The sequence below is a fragment of the Melopsittacus undulatus genome, chromosome 12 (assembly GCF_012275295.1).
Source record: "Melopsittacus undulatus isolate bMelUnd1 chromosome 12, bMelUnd1.mat.Z, whole genome shotgun sequence".
Lineage (NCBI taxonomy): Eukaryota > Metazoa > Chordata > Aves > Psittaciformes > Psittaculidae > Melopsittacus > Melopsittacus undulatus.
The window spans coordinates 3,622,363-3,638,811 of record NC_047538.1 but is presented as its reverse complement, the minus strand read 5'-3'; the positions used below and the strand labels follow the sequence as shown (position 1 = coordinate 3,638,811).

Genomic DNA, 16,449 nt, shown 5'->3' with positions numbered 1-16,449 from the left:
GGTACATCTCCAGTTAATGTGTCCCTAAAGGCCTTGTCTACATGACACCTGGTGGCCCAGCCTCATTAAGGGTATCAGAGCATTTTGGCAGCACTGAGGACCATGAGACAGGGCCCAGGTAACTCATAGGGATGCAGAGGACACCCTGGCCTAGGTGTCCCTTTGCTCTTGGTGGACCAGGTACCAGGGAAGCGGCCAGAGCAGCGGTGATGGGCACCCCTGTGCCCTTGCAGGTTACCCCATGAGGGCAGCCCTGCAGATGACAGCGTTCGGCCTTGCTCTTGTCTCAACCCTCTTCCTGCTCCTGGCCACCTGCACTGACTGCTGGATGGTGAACGCTGATGACAGCTTGGAGGTGAGCAGAGCAACCAGTCTATGGGTTAGCAACTGAGAGCAAGGTGGGTGCCTCGGTATCCATGGGTGACATCCTCACATCTCCCCAGGCTTGGAAAGGGACAAGGTGGGATAAACCCACTGCTTCCCATGGTATTTGGTGACTTCCTCCTGCTTCCAGGTGAGTCACAAGTGCCGGGGGCTCTGGAGGGAGTGTGTCACCAACATGCAGGACGGGGTCAGGACCTGTGACCAGTATGACTCCATCCTGGCTGACCATCCGGGTAAGTGCCATGGATTCAATGGAGTCATTCCTTTCAGTTCAGAGCTAAGGGTTTTCCCTCTTCAGGATGATCCCCATTGCAAGGGGCTCATCTCCATCAGTTGGTGATGCAGGACCAGGGCTTCTCCTGTCTTCCTGCTCCATCAGCAGGGCTTTGCAGGCAGAAGTCCCCTTGCTCACAGCTATGGTGTCACCCAGGCCACCTCTCCTCACTTTTCACCCCTCTGTTGACATTTGCTGTTTTAAACATCAACCTGGAGATAAAACCAGTCTGGGCAGCAGCATCCCCTGCCCAAGCCTATGCAAGGTGGTCTCGAGGCCACATCCCGGTGCAGGTGGGTGCACCTTCAGTTGTTTGGGGTCTTGAGCTGGTCTAATAATGGGCTCACTCAGTCCTGTTGCAGGGTTGCTGTGAGCTCCTTGCCTATGGCACGGGGTTGGTGAGTGCCAGGGTAGGTATCTCCTATGGACATGGCCACTGCAGAGCTGGGTCTAGCAGGGACACAGGCAGCAACCGGAGCAGGGACACCAGTTCCTGTGGCCATTCCTCCATCTCCTGTGCTTTCCCCTTCCTTGCCCAGTGAAGATTGTGGTGACACGGACACTGCTGATCACAGCAGACCTCCTGGCTGGCCTGGCTCTGGCCATGCTGCTCCTGGGGCTGGACTGCATCAAGTTCCTTAAGGAAGATCCCACTGTCAAACTGAAGATGTGCGATGGGGCCGGCGGCATCCTCGGCATTGGGAGTGCGTGGCTGGAACACACAGGGGGCAGATGGACCTCGCGTGCCATGGGTGCCCCTCCAGAGGGGTCCTGGGGGGCAGGAGGGGGTTGTGTGGTTCTCAACCCCCCCCTGTTCCCCGCAGGCATCCTGGGTCTGGTGGGCTCTGTGTGGTACGCAGTGGATGTCTACGTGGAGAGAGCCATGCTGGTGGCACACAACGTGTTCCTGGGGGTCCACTATGACTTCGGGTGGTCGTGCTGGCTGGGGATGGCTGGCTCCATGGGCTGCCTTGTGGCATCGGTGCTGCTGTCCCGCTGCCTCTGTGCCTGCACAGGTCAGTCTGCCCCATCCCATCCCATCCGGACACCTTGTGTCCTGCACGATGGGTGAAGGAGCAGCTCAGGGGGTGCAGGGACTTCTCACAGGGTCCAGCCGAACCAAGGGGGAGCCCCTTTGATCCAGCCTGTGCGCCCTGCTTGGGTCATGCCAAGGGTCCCAGCTGGATCCCATAAGGGTACAGAGGAGGTGCAGGAATGCCCCTTCCACATCAGTGGGACCTCGAGGTGCTGGTGAAGGTGCTTTGGTGCCTACGAAACGCAGTGGCTGTGCTGGAGCTGTATCACTGTGCCCAGGCAGAGCCTTGCACTGGTGGCCACATGGATGTGCCAATGAAAACCCGGCATCACCATCACAGACATGGGGCAGGTGATGCCTTACCAGATGTTACCTCTCCTGCCATGTCCCCACACTGCCATTGCCAACCATGCCACAACCCCACCTCTCTCCCAGTAGATCCCAGCAGCCACCAGCAACCCCAGTGGCCTCCCCAGCCCCAGGTCCGAACGGCCACCAGCAAGATGTACGCCATGGACTCGCGTGTGTGATGGGCAGCAGCACCTCCTGCACCCAGCACCACTGTGGGATGCTCTCCCCCTTCCAAGCTGACCACATTAAAGCATCATCTTCTATACTGGGACACGTCTGCAACTGGGTTAAGGCTCCAACTGCAGGAGCTGTGTGAGCTGTAGCATCAGAGGCTGCAGGAGTCACCCACAGAGGAGGTTGTTTTCCATAGTCACAGACTGGTTTGGGTTGAAGGGACCTTAAAGCTCCTCCAGCTCCAACCCCTGCCACGGGCAGGGACCCCTTCCACTGGAGCAGCTGCTCCAAGCCCCTGTGTCCAACCTGGCCTTGAGCACTGCCAGGGATGGGGCAGCCACAGCTTCTCTGGGCACCCTGTGCCAGCGCCTCAGCACCCTCACAGGGAACAGCTTCTGCCTAAGAGCTCATCTCAGTCTCCCCTCTCTTGGGCAGGTTCAAGCCATTCCCCTTGGCCTGTCCCTCCAGGCCCTTGTCCCAAGCCCCTCTCCAGCTTTCCTGCAGCCCCTTCAGGCACTGGAGCTGCTCTCAGGTCTCCCCTTCAGGAGCCTTCTCTTGTCCAGGCTGCCCCAGCCCAGCTCTCTCAGCCTGGCTCCAGAGCAGAGCTGCTCCAGCCCTCGCAGCATCTCCATGGCCTCCTCTGGCCTCGCTCCAACAGCTCCAGGTCCCTCTTGTGCTGCTGCCCCAGAGCTGGATCAGGGCTGCAGGGGGGGTCTCCCCAGAGCCCAGCAGAGGGGCAGGATCCCCTCCCTGAGCTGCTGCTCACGCTCTGGGGGTGCAGCCCAGCACAGGGGGGGTTCAAGTACTCACTGAACCCAGGTCATGGGGAGCTTCCCATTGACCAACACCCCCAAGTGCTTTCCAGGCTCCTGTTATTTCCCCACTTCCAGACCAGTTTCATGCAAACAACCCCCAGAAACCTGCTGCTTTAAGGGAAGATGTTCCCGGGCTCTCCGGGGGGAAGCTGTTGGGACACCAATGGAGCTCTTGGCATCCCTCCGAGTCTGAGCCCATCCTCTGGAGGCACTCAGTGGGAAGCCAGCTCTGCAGAGCAACACTGACTCCCCGTGGCCCGGGTCAGGCAGGCACCAGCCCTGCTGCAAACACCCCTGTGCTGAGGTTCATGCTTGAGAGCTGGGGAAGGCAGAGCCCAGAGCAGTGAGAAGGGTTGGGCACTGGAGGAACACTACAGGAGGGTCAATCTGAAGCCCATTGGAGCTGCTCCAGCACCAATGTTGGGGTTTTCTGTCCACATGGAAAGGGAAGTCTGTTTTCTACATGAACTACAAACCCTTCATCACTTGTAAAACATTGTAAGATTGAGCCAGAGCCCCAAACCATCCACAACCACCCTCAGTTTGCTGGTTTTGTCCTTATTTCCCTACTCCTCACCTCGAGCTCGGCACAGAGAAGCTGTGGCACCGCAGGGAAGCAGCTTTGTGACTTTCTGGCTGGAGCAGACCCTCTTGAAGGGCTGCAGCCAGGCCCTGCAATGAGTGGGGGCAGAGGAGACCCACAGCAGCCCTGGGGTCACTGCACAACACCGGCACCTCCATTGCAACGGCTCAAGCAGCTGGAGAAAGGGATGTGGTCACTACAGCTGTGTGATGGGGATGGAGAGCATGAAGAACTGCCTGGGAACAGTCCAAAGGACGAGCACGGTGCAGTCAGAAGGGGGCTGGAAGGTATTTAAAGAGCACAGACCCATGGAATGGTTTGGGTTGGAAGGGGAAATCCCATCCAGCTCCAGCCCCTGCCACAGGCAGGGACCCCTTCCACTGGAGCAGCTGCTCCAAGCCCCTGTGTCCAACCTGGCCTTGAACACTGCCAGGGATGGGGCAGCCACAGCTTCTCTGGGCACCCTGTGCCAGCGCCTCAGCACCCTCACAGGGTGCCTCACAGCTTGTGCCTAAGAGCTCAGCTCAATCTCCCCTCGGGCAAGTTCAAGCTATTCCCCTTGGCCTGTCCCTACACGCCCTTGTCCCAAGCCCCTCTCCAGCTTTCCTGCAGCCCCTTTAGGCACTGGAGCTGCTCTCAGGTCTCCCCTTGGCACCCACCCACAGCCCTCAGTTCTTACCAGCAGCTTCCAGCTGGTGTTGAGGAGCTGTGGGGCTGGGCAAGGCTGAGCCAGCAGCAACCACCAGCAGCAACTCTGGCACTGGTGGGGCAGCCCCAGAGGCGTTCTGCAGTGAGGCACAGCTCTGCTTTGTGCTCCATCACCCCCAGTGTGGGCAGGCACCAGGGCTGGACACCCTGGGCTGACCCCAAACCCCTTCCCAGCCAGCACCTCAACTACTATGTAATGATTCTTGTGTTTCACCCCCCAGCCTGTCTGCTTGATCCCCAAGATCCTTTGTGAACACTCAAACCCTGTCCCACACAAGAGGGTTTTCAAAGGACCAAGTGCACCAGGTAATTCTTTAAGACCTTTATTAACAGATGCTTGCAGTTTGACTTGAAAAAATCAGGTGTATATTTCATACAAATTAAAAATGAGGTTCTTAAAAATCTCAACTTGACCAGATATGAAACAATTTAAAAACCTTTAAAGGTATATTGAGAAAAAACAGACTTTTAAAAAACGTGTTTATCGTTTCCAAAAGGAGACTTCTTTAGGTAAAAATAATAAAAACCCCATGCTGCATAGACAATGCAGATAGTTCTAGTAATCTGGTCAACAGCAAAAAGCAAGCACTTAAGGTCTTCAGTTCCAATTCTTTTGTTCATTTCTTATTGCTGGAATTTCATTTTCTTTTCTTCTTCATTTCTTAAGTCTTTTCTTTGATGACTAAACTGAAAAAGAGGAAGAAAAGGACGATGAGACCCATGGCAGGGCTCACTCGGATGCTCTGTCTACCAACACTGACCCAGGAGCACAAACCCTCACTGAGCCACCTCTCACACCCAAGAAACCCTCCCCAGCTGCACCCACTGCCCCCAGCCCACCCCAGGGACCAAACCAGGCACCTTCCACACAAAACCAACCCAAAGGGCTCCAGGAAGGGAAGAGGAATCCCATCACACCCATCCCCTCCAGGGCAGAGCTGCTCCCATTGGGCTCTGCACACACACAGCTCAGGCAGGAGGAGAGGGAATATCTTGGGAAGGTGATGGACGAGCAGATCTACCCACACTGAACAGAGGCAGCCGTGGTAAGCCACTGCCCAGACCACAGGAACCACAACCTGCCAATGCTATCAATAGAGCAACCAAAAGGTCCCTGTGGTGCTGCTCTGAAGCTTGTGACATGAAGAATGCATTCAGCACATGTCCATCATGAAGGTTAAAACCAGGGTTCATGTCCCAACACACAGCAAGGCCTGAAGCTGTTATGTGAATCCATCAGCACCCCAGCCCTCCCAGCCAGAGAGGTCTGTGGCTGCTGGCACCAAACTGCCCAGTTCCTGCACTCCCTGCTCATCCCACTAACAGGATGGGTCCCATCAGAACCCAGATGTGCCCTTTTGTTTGCCAGTCCTCCAAGGCAACAAGTGAGGAGTGAGACACAACAGAGTGGGTATGAACACTGGCGAGAGGAAATACATAGCAACAGGGAGGAAGAACAGGCAAGGAAGGTGTCAGAAAAAGCACAGAACAAGTAGGAAGAGTCCAAGCAATTAAAATATTCCCAAATCAGCCGAGCTGCCCACCAGAAGACAGCTCAGATCATAATCCATCTACCTCACAACTAAATCCACCTTTCACATTCGTGCCACCCTCCCCAGTGGCAAAGCCATCGGGGTACCACAGTGCTTCAAAGAGGTGCCCCACACTCTCCACGAGAAAGTGGCCAATCTCTGCCTGGTTTTCCAGCACTTCCTTTGGAAGTCTGCACCAGCTCCCTACACATCAATGCTCAGAGTACTTAACACTACCTGGGACCAAGTGATGAGGGCTCAGACACCCCCCAAGGCAGAATAAACCCTTGTCCCCATCTCTCCTGGCTTTGCCCCTCCAGCAGCATCACCCCAGTGACTCTCTCTGGGTGGACAAAGGCAGCTCCCTACAGAGCACAGCCAAGAGTAACTATCCCAGCAGTGACCCAGCCATGCCCATTAAAGCTGCCCACTGAGGCCATGCCCAGCAGGGCCCTGCAGGCTGCTCCGGAGGCACCACACACGCACCCGGATGATGGTAGAGGTGGAAAGCCGGTGTTTACTCAGCCCCGCCCTGCTCGGCCTCGGGAGCGGACGTGTTCTCAGCTGGTGGTTCGGCTGCCTTCGTCTCTTTGCCATCTTGTGGTTTAGGGTTCTCCGGGCGTCTGCGTCGGTAGTTGAAGTTACGGCGGTACCGACGTTGAGGTGGCTGCTGACTTTGGGTCTCGTCCCCTTGGTTCTCTTTATCTTCTTCGTTCCCATCCTCTCTAGGCTGTCTCTGGCGAGGAGGGCCCCTGAAAGTCAAGCTAGGCTTTAAGAGTGCAGCATCTGACCATCGCCATGTCCTGTCGCTGTTGCTAAAAGGCAGGGTTAAAAGGCAAGAAGTTGATCTGCAGCATACCTGCGAAATCGTGGTCTATAACCTCGGTACATGTTCTGCCTGACTGGTCTGCCTTGTTCTCCTGCACCCTGGTTGTCAGCACCCTGCAAGACATTCAGCAACAAACCACCTCAGCCACCTGCAAAAGTGTGTTAAGGCTACAACTAGTCAAGCTGTGAGGAAGAGGTAGATATAGATGAGACCCTTAGTGGCATGGGTTAGTGGTGGGGAACTGTTGGGCTTGATGATCTTAAAGGTCTTTTCCAGCCCTTTTGAGGAAGCTGGCAAGTTAAGCCCAAAAGCACACAAAGTGGGCAGCACTCCTAGAGCACAGCAGCACACATAGAATGAATCACAGAACAGTTTGGCTTGGGAAAGACCTTAAGATCCTCTAGTTCCAAGCCCCAGTATGATGTAAAAGTTGTTTTCCTCATGTTAATCACACAGTAAGTTAAACCAAATCCAAACTGCTGTTTAAACTGTGACATGAAGACCTTCAATTCATCAGCACCTTGCTCCCAAACCTCACTCAAACCACCCCCTGTGCAACAAGAAGTGGCATCCATCCCACCACCCTGCATAGCCTCCCTCTCAATCAGTTACCTCCACTATCTCTCCCTGCACGGGAGGGTTGGAATATTGTGGTCGACGCCCGTAGGGCCTACGCATGTAGTAAGGTGGGTACCGCCGCCTGCGATAGGGACGGCGTTGCTGGGCTTGACCTTCTGGTATGTTCTCTGCTCCTTCGTTCTTTTCCCCACTCTCACTGTTCTGGTAGTTCTGCTGGTAGTTGCGTGGAGGACCCCTGCGACGTGGGTATCGTCTGTAATGGTTACGGTCTGCTGCGTATTTGCTGCCTTGCACTGGGACTCCACCAGGACCGGTAACGTTTGCTGCCTCCGCGCCCTGCAGAGCGGGGATGGTGGTAGGGGCACAGGCACATCAATCACAGCACTGGGTCATTTGGCACCCAGCAAGGATTTATATCCCCACTGGAGAGCCTCCCAAGCACCTCAGACCAGGTTTTCCACATACCCCTCGGCACCCAAGCATCACATTTACCTTCTCTCCTTCAACCACATCAAACTCCACGGTCTCTCCATCTCCTACGCTGCGGAGGTACTTCCTGGGGTTATTCTTCTTTATGGCAGTCTAGCAACAAAACATGGCACAATTACACTTACAGCACAGCACAAGAATACTGCTAAGGAGTCTGCCTTTTATTTTAAGGAATGTGAGTATTAGTATCTTAGGAGAAAGACCAGTTGAGCTGCTGTGAAAATCTAGGAAGCCATAAAACATACCTGCAGTACTACAGCTCTAGCTTATCTGCAACATGGAGCAGCTTTACCATTGACTGGAAACAACTGTCAACATGCTGTCTGCTAGCTGGAAAAGCAGTCTGAAAACAAACCCTCCCCCCTTACACACTGGCCATGGTATTCCTAAGCAGAGCTCAGATGAAAAGCCCTCAGAGCAGCTACACATCCCTCTGAAGCACACACACAAACCTATCAACCTTTCCAGCTGCACACTCAGACTCCCAGTCCCCACCAGCTCCCACACCACCACATTGTGCAGCAGCCATCAATGGCCAGGACTCCAGAGATTTCCTCTTCCAAGGCTTCAAATACCATCACTTCAGCCACAGCATTTACCAATCTATCACAAGTTTACTCCTGCTGTGTATGATGCACCAAGGATTAGCCCTCCCAAGGTGTCAGCACCAGACAAGCCTTTGTCAGTGCCTGCATGTGAAATGACAGTACCAGAAAACACTGCCTTTTCTGTGCTATTCAGCAGTGGATTAAGTTTCTGACAGATGAGTTAATACTCGATGTGCACAGCTCAGCCACATCCTGCTTATCAAACACTTTGAACAGTGACAGGAGTGTAACAACTTCACAAAAAATTACCAGCAACACCATCTGAGGAGGGTTTTTCCCCTCAATGGGATCAAATCCATGGCTAAACATGCCCACAGGTCTCAGCCTATAAAGCAGGGATTTTAAGGGAAAGCCTTATTCCAACAGCAGCTGAGTCCAACAGCTCTTCATGAGACCAACAGCTCCATGATGGGGATGGGAAAAAGCACAAACACACCAATTTTGTTTCAGGTTAGACCCCCGAAACTGGTTTGTAATGAAAACTCTGACATGGAATCCCATCACTGCCAAACCATGCTTTCTGAAACAGAGGCAGCAGCTACATGGCCAGTCCTGAGAGCTGACTTGTACGTCAAGGTCATTTACAGGTTACTCTACTTGCAAACTGAGTAATGAGGTCTGACAGCTTTCCTTCGGGGTGTGTATTCCTGCCTCAGAACACAGACACAGCACAGTCACTTGGCCCTTCTCCACTGCCCATTACAGAATAACCTTTCATAAACAAATGCCTTTACATTTTAATCACAGGTAATTTAGATGCGGCCCAAGCAAGAAGCCAGGAGCTGGCAAAACCAAACTCAAGTCAAACTTTCCAGGGTTCCTTTTTCCTCTGTATTTACAACAGGGGCCGTGTATCCCTAACTTGAAACAAAAGAGCAACCCATGGCCTCCAGACATAACCCACACTCCCCATGGCACTCCTGTGGGCTGCTTCACAACAGTAGAGCCCGAGGCAGAAGGGGCAGAGAAGCACAGTGCTTACACAGGGCCTTACAAGTCAAGAGGACTAAGCTAAGACCAACCTGCTCCATGCAGTAAGCCCTGGGTGTGGTGCTCACTCTGGTCTAGTTTCAGATGTTTACAAGCTCACTCTAAGTTACATCTATTAAAGCATGTGCAGGCTTCCACTGAAAGCCTGGAGCAATAAATCCTGTACAAGTTTTGCCTAGAAAGAAAAAAACCCAACAACAAACCCAAGACACCTTCAGTGGCACTTCATTTGATCACAGCACAACTAACTGCTCTCCTTGCTGCATGCTTTTCATTTCTCTATTTCCACATCCTTACCTAACAGCTGTTTAAATCCACAAGGCAACTTACCCCAAACCAACAGCATATATGGTAGCAGCCTGCTCAACCCACCTATCTCACCTCCTGTGACAGCTGTACATGGATGTGCACAACCCCTGGTCACAAGCAGGCTCTGCTTGTGATCCAGTAGTAAGAAACAGTTCCTGTTCAAGTAACAGCTCTTGGAAAACACAGGCTCCTTCACAGCTTCAATCCTACCCCCAAAGGACACACAGCAGAGTTTCAGAGGTAACAAGGATCTTACCTGATGGACAAACACATCTTCCTTGGTGTCATTCCTGCAAGACAACAACAAATTGAAATTCATGTAGGAAATGCACAAGAAATTAAGTTGTTTGGAGTGGGGACAAAACACGGATCTCTCAAGACACATAGCTTTCAGCATCTGCCTTGCTCCTCAACCTGCTCTCAACTAGTCCCCTACCAGCTTACGGCTTGAAGTAAAGAGATGTCACATAGGTATACATGTTACATGTTCAGAGCACACACACAGGTCCAAGTAAATCACATGTAGCAGAAGCATTCTTCCTCCTTCCTGTACACCCCCCATCTATCCTTCACACCCCTCTCATGGACCTGCTTGAAGAAGAAAGAAGCCCTGGCAGTGAGCAGCCTTTGGAACACGAGCTACTGCAGCCTTTGAAAGAGGCTGTATCACCACTCAAGCCTTATGTGATCAATCCAGAGCCCCAGCCTCTCCACCTCAACATTCCCTTCCTTCAAGGAGCAACCCCTTAAGGTTACAGGGTGAGCCAAGCTGCACTGGTGAGCAGAGAGGGAAGAGTTTGGCTTTCCCAAGAAAACAGCTCAAAGTCGCTACCTACAAGGATCCAAAAGCAACCCTCAGTGTGAGCATGACAGAGCTCCCACAACTTCCATGCTGAGGCTGGACAAACACAATATGGCACCAATTGAAGTCAGGAGAGTTTCTGTTCTGCAGTTCAATGCTACAGCAAAAAAGAGCCTCCACTCTGTGAGAGCTCATAACCACTCATAACAGACCCACAGCCCTGTACCAGGCTCACACCATCCAACAGAACCTTGCTGTGGTGTTGGTTTCATCAGTCAATGCAAGGGTTTGAATCAACAGCAAAGCAGCTTTTCTTTCCTAGAATGACTGGTTAAGGACACTGCAAAGCAGGCTTGGGTGGAGCTGTGCTCAGAGCTGCAGAGCTTGCAGGTGAACATGGAGAACAGAAGGAGGGATTTTGATGGATTTCCTCAAGATGAAGCCAGGGGTTTCTCACAGTTGGCTTTAAAACAGGAAGATTATTATTAAGACTCTTCCAAACGCTCAGCCCAAGCTATGGCTGTTCTGTTAGCACCAGAAAAAGTCACCCTGTGCCCTCATGGACCAGATGCCTACAAGCCTCAAAGGTTACTAGGAAAAGGGTAGCCAAAAGGGCATAAAGCAGGGCCAGTCTGATCATCATAAAAGAGCATCCAGAAACTCATGCAAAGCCTGAACCTAAACACTTTCCTCATCTCTTACCAGATGCCCCAAAAGCTCAACAGCTTCACAAGAGCCCAGTGACAAGCTTTCAGTAGAGTGCTCAACACCTTCCTTCACTTGGTTAAAAAGTGGTAGGAAGTTCTTATGGCCATGCTCTGCACATGAGGACACCCTATACACTTTCCCAAGGGTGAGTCTGGGCAATCCCACTGGGTGCTTGTTCCAAAAGTCCTTTTGAAAAGCAGTTCCCATTTAAGAGGACGCTGGAGTTTTAGATCAACACATGACTCAGTTGCACAGATAGAGCTCAAAGTGTACACACAGATAAAACACACTGATCAGTTTTCAAGCCCAGCACCACCCAGGATGCTTCCTGACGCCCTTTTCCATCTAGAGACAGCAAGCACAGGGCCAGCTGGGTGGTGCAAATGCAATAACCACTTTCTCAAAGCGAGTATGAAATGGTATAAAAGAAGCCCCATTCTCCAGGTCTAACAAACCACTCAGCTCATGCTTCCACTAAATGGCTATGTCCACAACCTCCTAATCCGTAAAAATAAAGGAATCAGAGCAACACAAGTCAAGCAAACACCAGCTGAAGTCCAGCAGAGCACTAACTAGGAAGGCAGACCCCACAGGCAGCTCCAGTCATGGCAAAAGGGCCAGCACAGGCATTTGTTACTTTGACAGCTGTGAGAAACAACTGACACTCAGAACCCAAACTCCTATCGAGTTTGATTCAGAAACACACAGAAGAGAAACACACTTGTAACATGAAAAGAACACAGGAAATACTTGAGACTGATGTGCACCTTCACCAAACCTAAACTTAAGTTCCAAAGCTCATTTCAGCTGCAAGCAGCTCCAGCTAAAAGCTCCCTTTACACAAGCCAGAGAGATTCCAGAGTTGAGGAAATGTCCTCCAGATCAGTTCCCAGGCTGCGGCTCTAATCTCTTGATAACATGATGGGTTTCTCATTAAAAATGGCAACCTCAGGGATTAAACAGCTGCCAAATGAATGAGTGGGGAAGCCACTCGGATGTCTTCACTCCCGCTGCTGCCTCCTCACTTGACTCACATCACTGAGCTGTGCCACTACTGAGGGAAACAGGAAAAAAAGCCTTCCCTGGAGGAAGGGTTTGCGGCCTGTGACTTTACACACGCTTACAACAGCCCGAGCAGCTTAAAGCACTGATGACTACACGACATTTAACATGGAAACGCTACATAAAGAATGCAAACTGGGCAGAGAGTGGAGTTATGAATGTTGCAGACACGAAACCCATTAAGGAGTTTGGCAGACACTTAAGACTGGGTCATAAGGTAACAGACAGTTACAAAAAGGCAGTACTGAAGCAAACCTAAATAAAAGGCCAAATATAAAGCACCACTACATACTCTGAGAGCAGCTCCAGTGCCTAAAGGGGCTGCAGAAAAGCTGGAGAGGGGCTTGGGACAAGGGCCTGTAGGGACAGGCCAAGGGGAATGGCTTGAACCTGCCCAAGAGAGGGGAGACTGAGATGAGCTCTTAGGCACAAGCTGTTCCCTGTGAGGGTGCTGAGGCGCTGGCACAGGGTGCCCAGAGAAGCTGTGGCTGCCCCATCCCTGGCAGTGCTCAAGGCCAGGTTGGACACAGGGGCTTGGAGCAGCTGCTCCAGTGGAAGGGGTCCCTGCCCGTGGCAGGGGTTGGAATTGGAGCAGCTTTAAGGTCCCTTCAAACCAATCCAAGCTGGGATTCTATGATTCCCCTGAAGATGGGATTCCCTAAGTCCTTCAGCCAAATTATGATACTGTGGGGTTGAAGAGCTACAGGGTTAAAGGGAAGAGCTCCCTGGAATGTGCTCTCTGCAGAACAAGCCATGGGGAGACCTCCAGAGCTACCCAGTACCAGAACTGGCTTGCAGAGCAGTTCCAGGACTCCTCTACCGCTGCACAGCATCACCAATACCTGTTTTAAGCACTTACACACCTCCTTAGGTGCTCCCATTTTTCTTTCAAACCAACTACTGTCCCAAAACCACCCTTTTGGGCACTTGTGTCCTGAGAGCCCTTTAAAGGCCCCAGTCTTGTGAGATAAAACAATCTCCTCTCCCCATGCATTCTGGGGCTCCTCAGGAGAGCGGGCTTTTAACCACCAAGCGTTCAACCCCTATTTTCTTAACACTGATAGACCAAACCTCACGCAGGAGTTTAAACAAACACCTCTGTGTATGCCAACAACCCGATGTGAACACCCAAACCCCAACCAACCCCCCAAAACCCCCCAAACCGCCGTGAAAAGCCATCCATTTAACACACCGTGACCATAACCATAAATACACCGAGCGAGCAAGGCCGCAGCACTCAGGACCCCGCCTGAGGCGCACCAAGGGCCGGGGGTGGCCACATCCTGGCCTCCTTCACCCCCGGTGTCCCGGAGCGGGGTGACACAGGCCCCGCCGCGGCCCCCCCCCCCCCCGCGGGCCGCCCCCTCACCTGTTGATGAAGCCGTAACCGTTCCTCACGTTGAACCATTTGACAGTGCCCAAAACCTTCGTTGCTGAGGGAGAGGAGGAGGAGGAGGAGGAGGGAGGAAGAAGCAGAGGAGGCAGCGGCGTCAGGGCGGCACGTGGCGGGGCGGCGCGCACAAAGGCCCCGCGTGGCGGACATCTTGGCCCGCCCCGCCCCCACCCCCGCCGGCACGCGGGGCCCGGCGGGCGCGCGCGGCGCGAGGAGGAGGAGGGGGGGGGGAGGAAGAAGAAGGCGTTGGGCGCCCCAACGGCCGCGCGCGCGCGCCCCCGCCGCCTCCTCCCCCCCCCCCTCCCCTCCCCTCCACCCGCCGCGCGCGCGCACGCGCCGCCCCTCAGCCATGGCGGGCCCGGCGTGTGAGGGAGGGGGGGGGTTGGGGGGGGCTGTGCTCGCGCCGCCGCCTCCCCCCCCCCTCCCCACCCCTCATAACCGCCCCCCCCCGGTCCCCGTCCCCTCACCGATGACCTTCTTGTCCCCGCCGGCGGGAGGAGCCGCCGAGGCCAGCCCGCTGCCCCCGTTCCCGGTGCCGGTACCGCCGTTAGGTTTGGAGTCGGCGGCGGCGGTGGTGGTGGTGGCGGCGGGGGCCGCCGCGGGGACGGGGGCGGCGGGCGGCTGGGTCTCGGCCTCGCTACTCATGGCGGCGGCTGCTCGGTGCGGACGGTGGTGGTGACCGGCTGTGTGCGCCGCCTCCCGCGGTGTGATGGTGACTGCGGCCGGCCGTGGGGGGGGGGGGGGGGCTCCCTGCTCCGGGCTCGCTGAGCTCCGCTCTCCGCTCCCGAGACCGATCGAACTGGCCACAATGGCGGCCCGCACCGGCTAGCCACCCCGCGCGCCCCGCCCGCGCCACACCCCATTGGCCGCTCGAGACGCTCGTTAAGCTCTGAGCCGACCCATTGGCTCGCGCACACCCGGCCGCCGCCCCTCGCCCGACGCCCATTGGCTGCCGCTCCTGCCCGTCCTCAGCGGCGCGCGCCCATTGGCTGCTGCGGCCGCCGCTGCCAGGCTCCCTTTTCTTACCGGCCAACCCGGAGGCCCCGCCCCTCGCGCTCTGATTGGCCGCCGGCGCCGCGCCCGCCCCACAACGGGCACGACCGGGGCAGGGCGCGCTCCATGTGTCCGCGGTGCCGGGGTCGCCGCTCCCGTCTCGCGGTACCGCAGCGGCCGTTAACGGACGGCAGCAGCCCCGGAGCGTTAACGGCAACGGGGCGGAGCCAGCGGGAGTCCGTATTCACCTCTTCCCATTCCAGCCTTCTCTTCCCATCCCTCCATTCCCATCCTTCCCATTCCATCTTTCCCATTCTATCCTTCCCTTCCCAGTGCAGCTTCTTTGCAGCAGGGCTGGGGGTAGGCTGTGGGGGCAGCTGGTCCTACTACCCTGAGCTGGGCTCTTTGTCGTGATGGAACCCTTCTCTGATGATGCCTCCATCCCATGTGTCCACCTCATAGATCCAAGATCTCCTCTGGATTCTCCACAGGGAAGGTCCAAGGGAAACCCAGGGTTCTCGTCCACCAAGTTCTTTTCCTTGGGCACTTGGAAACGGATGCACACAGAGTCCTGCCCTTGGCTATGTCATTCCTCCCCCATTCCTCCTATGTCCAGCTCTGGGGCAGCAGCACAAGAGGGACCTGGAGCTGCTGGAGCAAGGCCAGAGGAGGCCATGGAGCTGCTGCGAGGGCTGGAGCAGCTCTGCTCTGGAGCCAGGCTGAGAGAGCTGGGCTGGGGCAGCCTGGACAAGAGAAGGCTCCTGAAGGGGAGACCTGAGAGCAGCTCCAGTGCCTGAAGGGGCTGCAGGAAAGCTGGAGAGGGGCTTGGGACAAGGGCCTGTAGGGACAGGCCAAGGGGAATGGCTGGAACCTGCCCAAGAGAGGGGAGACTGAGATGAGCTCTTAAGCAGAAGCTCTTCCCTGTGAGGGTGCTGAGGCGCTGGCACAGGGTGCCCAGAGAAGCTGTGGCTGCCCCATCCCTGGCAGTGTTCAAGGCCAGGTTGGACACAGGGGCTTGGAGCAGCTGCTCCAGTGGAAGGGGTCCCTGCCCGTGGCAGGGGTTGGAGCTGGAGGAGCTTTAAGGTCCCTTCAACCCAAACCAGGATGGGATTCTGTGATAAGGGAAAGGTCACCAGCAACCACCCAAGGTCTCTGGGAGCTCACCCATCACTCCACCTCCTTTGCAACCAATGGGTATCCCCTTGAGATCAGTCCTTCCAGTGTCACTGCAGCATCAAATTCCCATTTTCCCATCCCACAGTGAAGAATAGATGCCACTTCCCCACATTACACCATGACTGGGTGAGGGGCTTGGGTGGGACCAAGATCAAGCGACCACAACCACCAGCATGGATGTCTCATCAAGCTGTGTTGGTAACTTTTCAATGGGATCTCCAACTAAGCTAATGGAGTGCAGAGCCTTAAAACACAATCCCACAAGGGGTCTGCATCAGGATTATTGCCTTGATAAAGAAACTGGAATGATATCAAAACTGGATGATGCTCAGGAAATCAACTGAAAAAATAACTCTTACAATAGTTTTTCCATGTGAGAGAATCCAGAGGAGAAAACTTCACATCTCAACTCCATCATCTGCTCTACAGCAGGAGATTCCAGGATGTGCTACACACAACGTAACTGAACGGGACTTCATCATGGGGCAGATCAACCCACAGATGTGCTCTTTGAGGAAGCTTTCACCCAGCAGCTAAGGAGCAGCAAGGTCCATCAGCTGGGAAGCTGCAAATCTGCACATCAGGCGTCAAAGAGAAACACTCCCAGGATATAATTAGCTCTTGGAACAGCTTTCAAAGAGGTTGTAATGGATT

At 54.5% G+C, this 16,449-nt stretch overlaps 2 protein-coding genes across 5 annotated transcripts; one reads left to right on the top strand and one right to left on the bottom strand.

Annotated features, from left to right (window-relative positions):
* Positions 1-241: 241 nt before the first annotated feature.
* Positions 242-1,730, top strand: LOC101876861 (claudin-16-like). Its single transcript, XM_005140284.3, has 4 exons — positions 242-355; positions 515-617; positions 1,198-1,362; positions 1,483-1,730. Exons 1-4 carry the CDS (start codon positions 242-244, stop codon positions 1,728-1,730), a joined length of 630 nt encoding a protein of 209 aa, XP_005140341.3.
* A 2,902-nt stretch (positions 1,731-4,632) lies between these two features.
* YBX1 (Y-box binding protein 1) lies at positions 4,633-14,453 on the bottom strand. 4 transcript variants are annotated; one of them, XM_034068146.1, is made up of 8 exons: positions 14,094-14,453; positions 13,603-13,666; positions 9,918-9,951; positions 7,758-7,847; positions 7,299-7,601; positions 6,717-6,799; positions 6,344-6,621; positions 4,633-5,012 (listed from the first exon to the last, which is right to left on the bottom strand). In XM_034068146.1, the coding sequence occupies exons 1-7, from the start codon at positions 14,269-14,271 to the stop codon at positions 6,375-6,377; spliced, it is 999 nt and encodes a 332-aa protein (XP_033924037.1). In that variant the 5' UTR covers positions 14,272-14,453; the 3' UTR covers positions 4,633-5,012; positions 6,344-6,374. The 4 variants fall into 4 exon arrangements, with proteins under 4 accessions (XP_033924037.1, XP_033924038.1, XP_033924039.1 ...); XM_034068147.1 differs by having other exon boundaries at positions 4,633-5,007; XM_034068148.1 differs by having other exon boundaries at positions 6,344-6,609.
* Between the last annotated feature and the right edge of the window lie 1,996 nt (positions 14,454-16,449).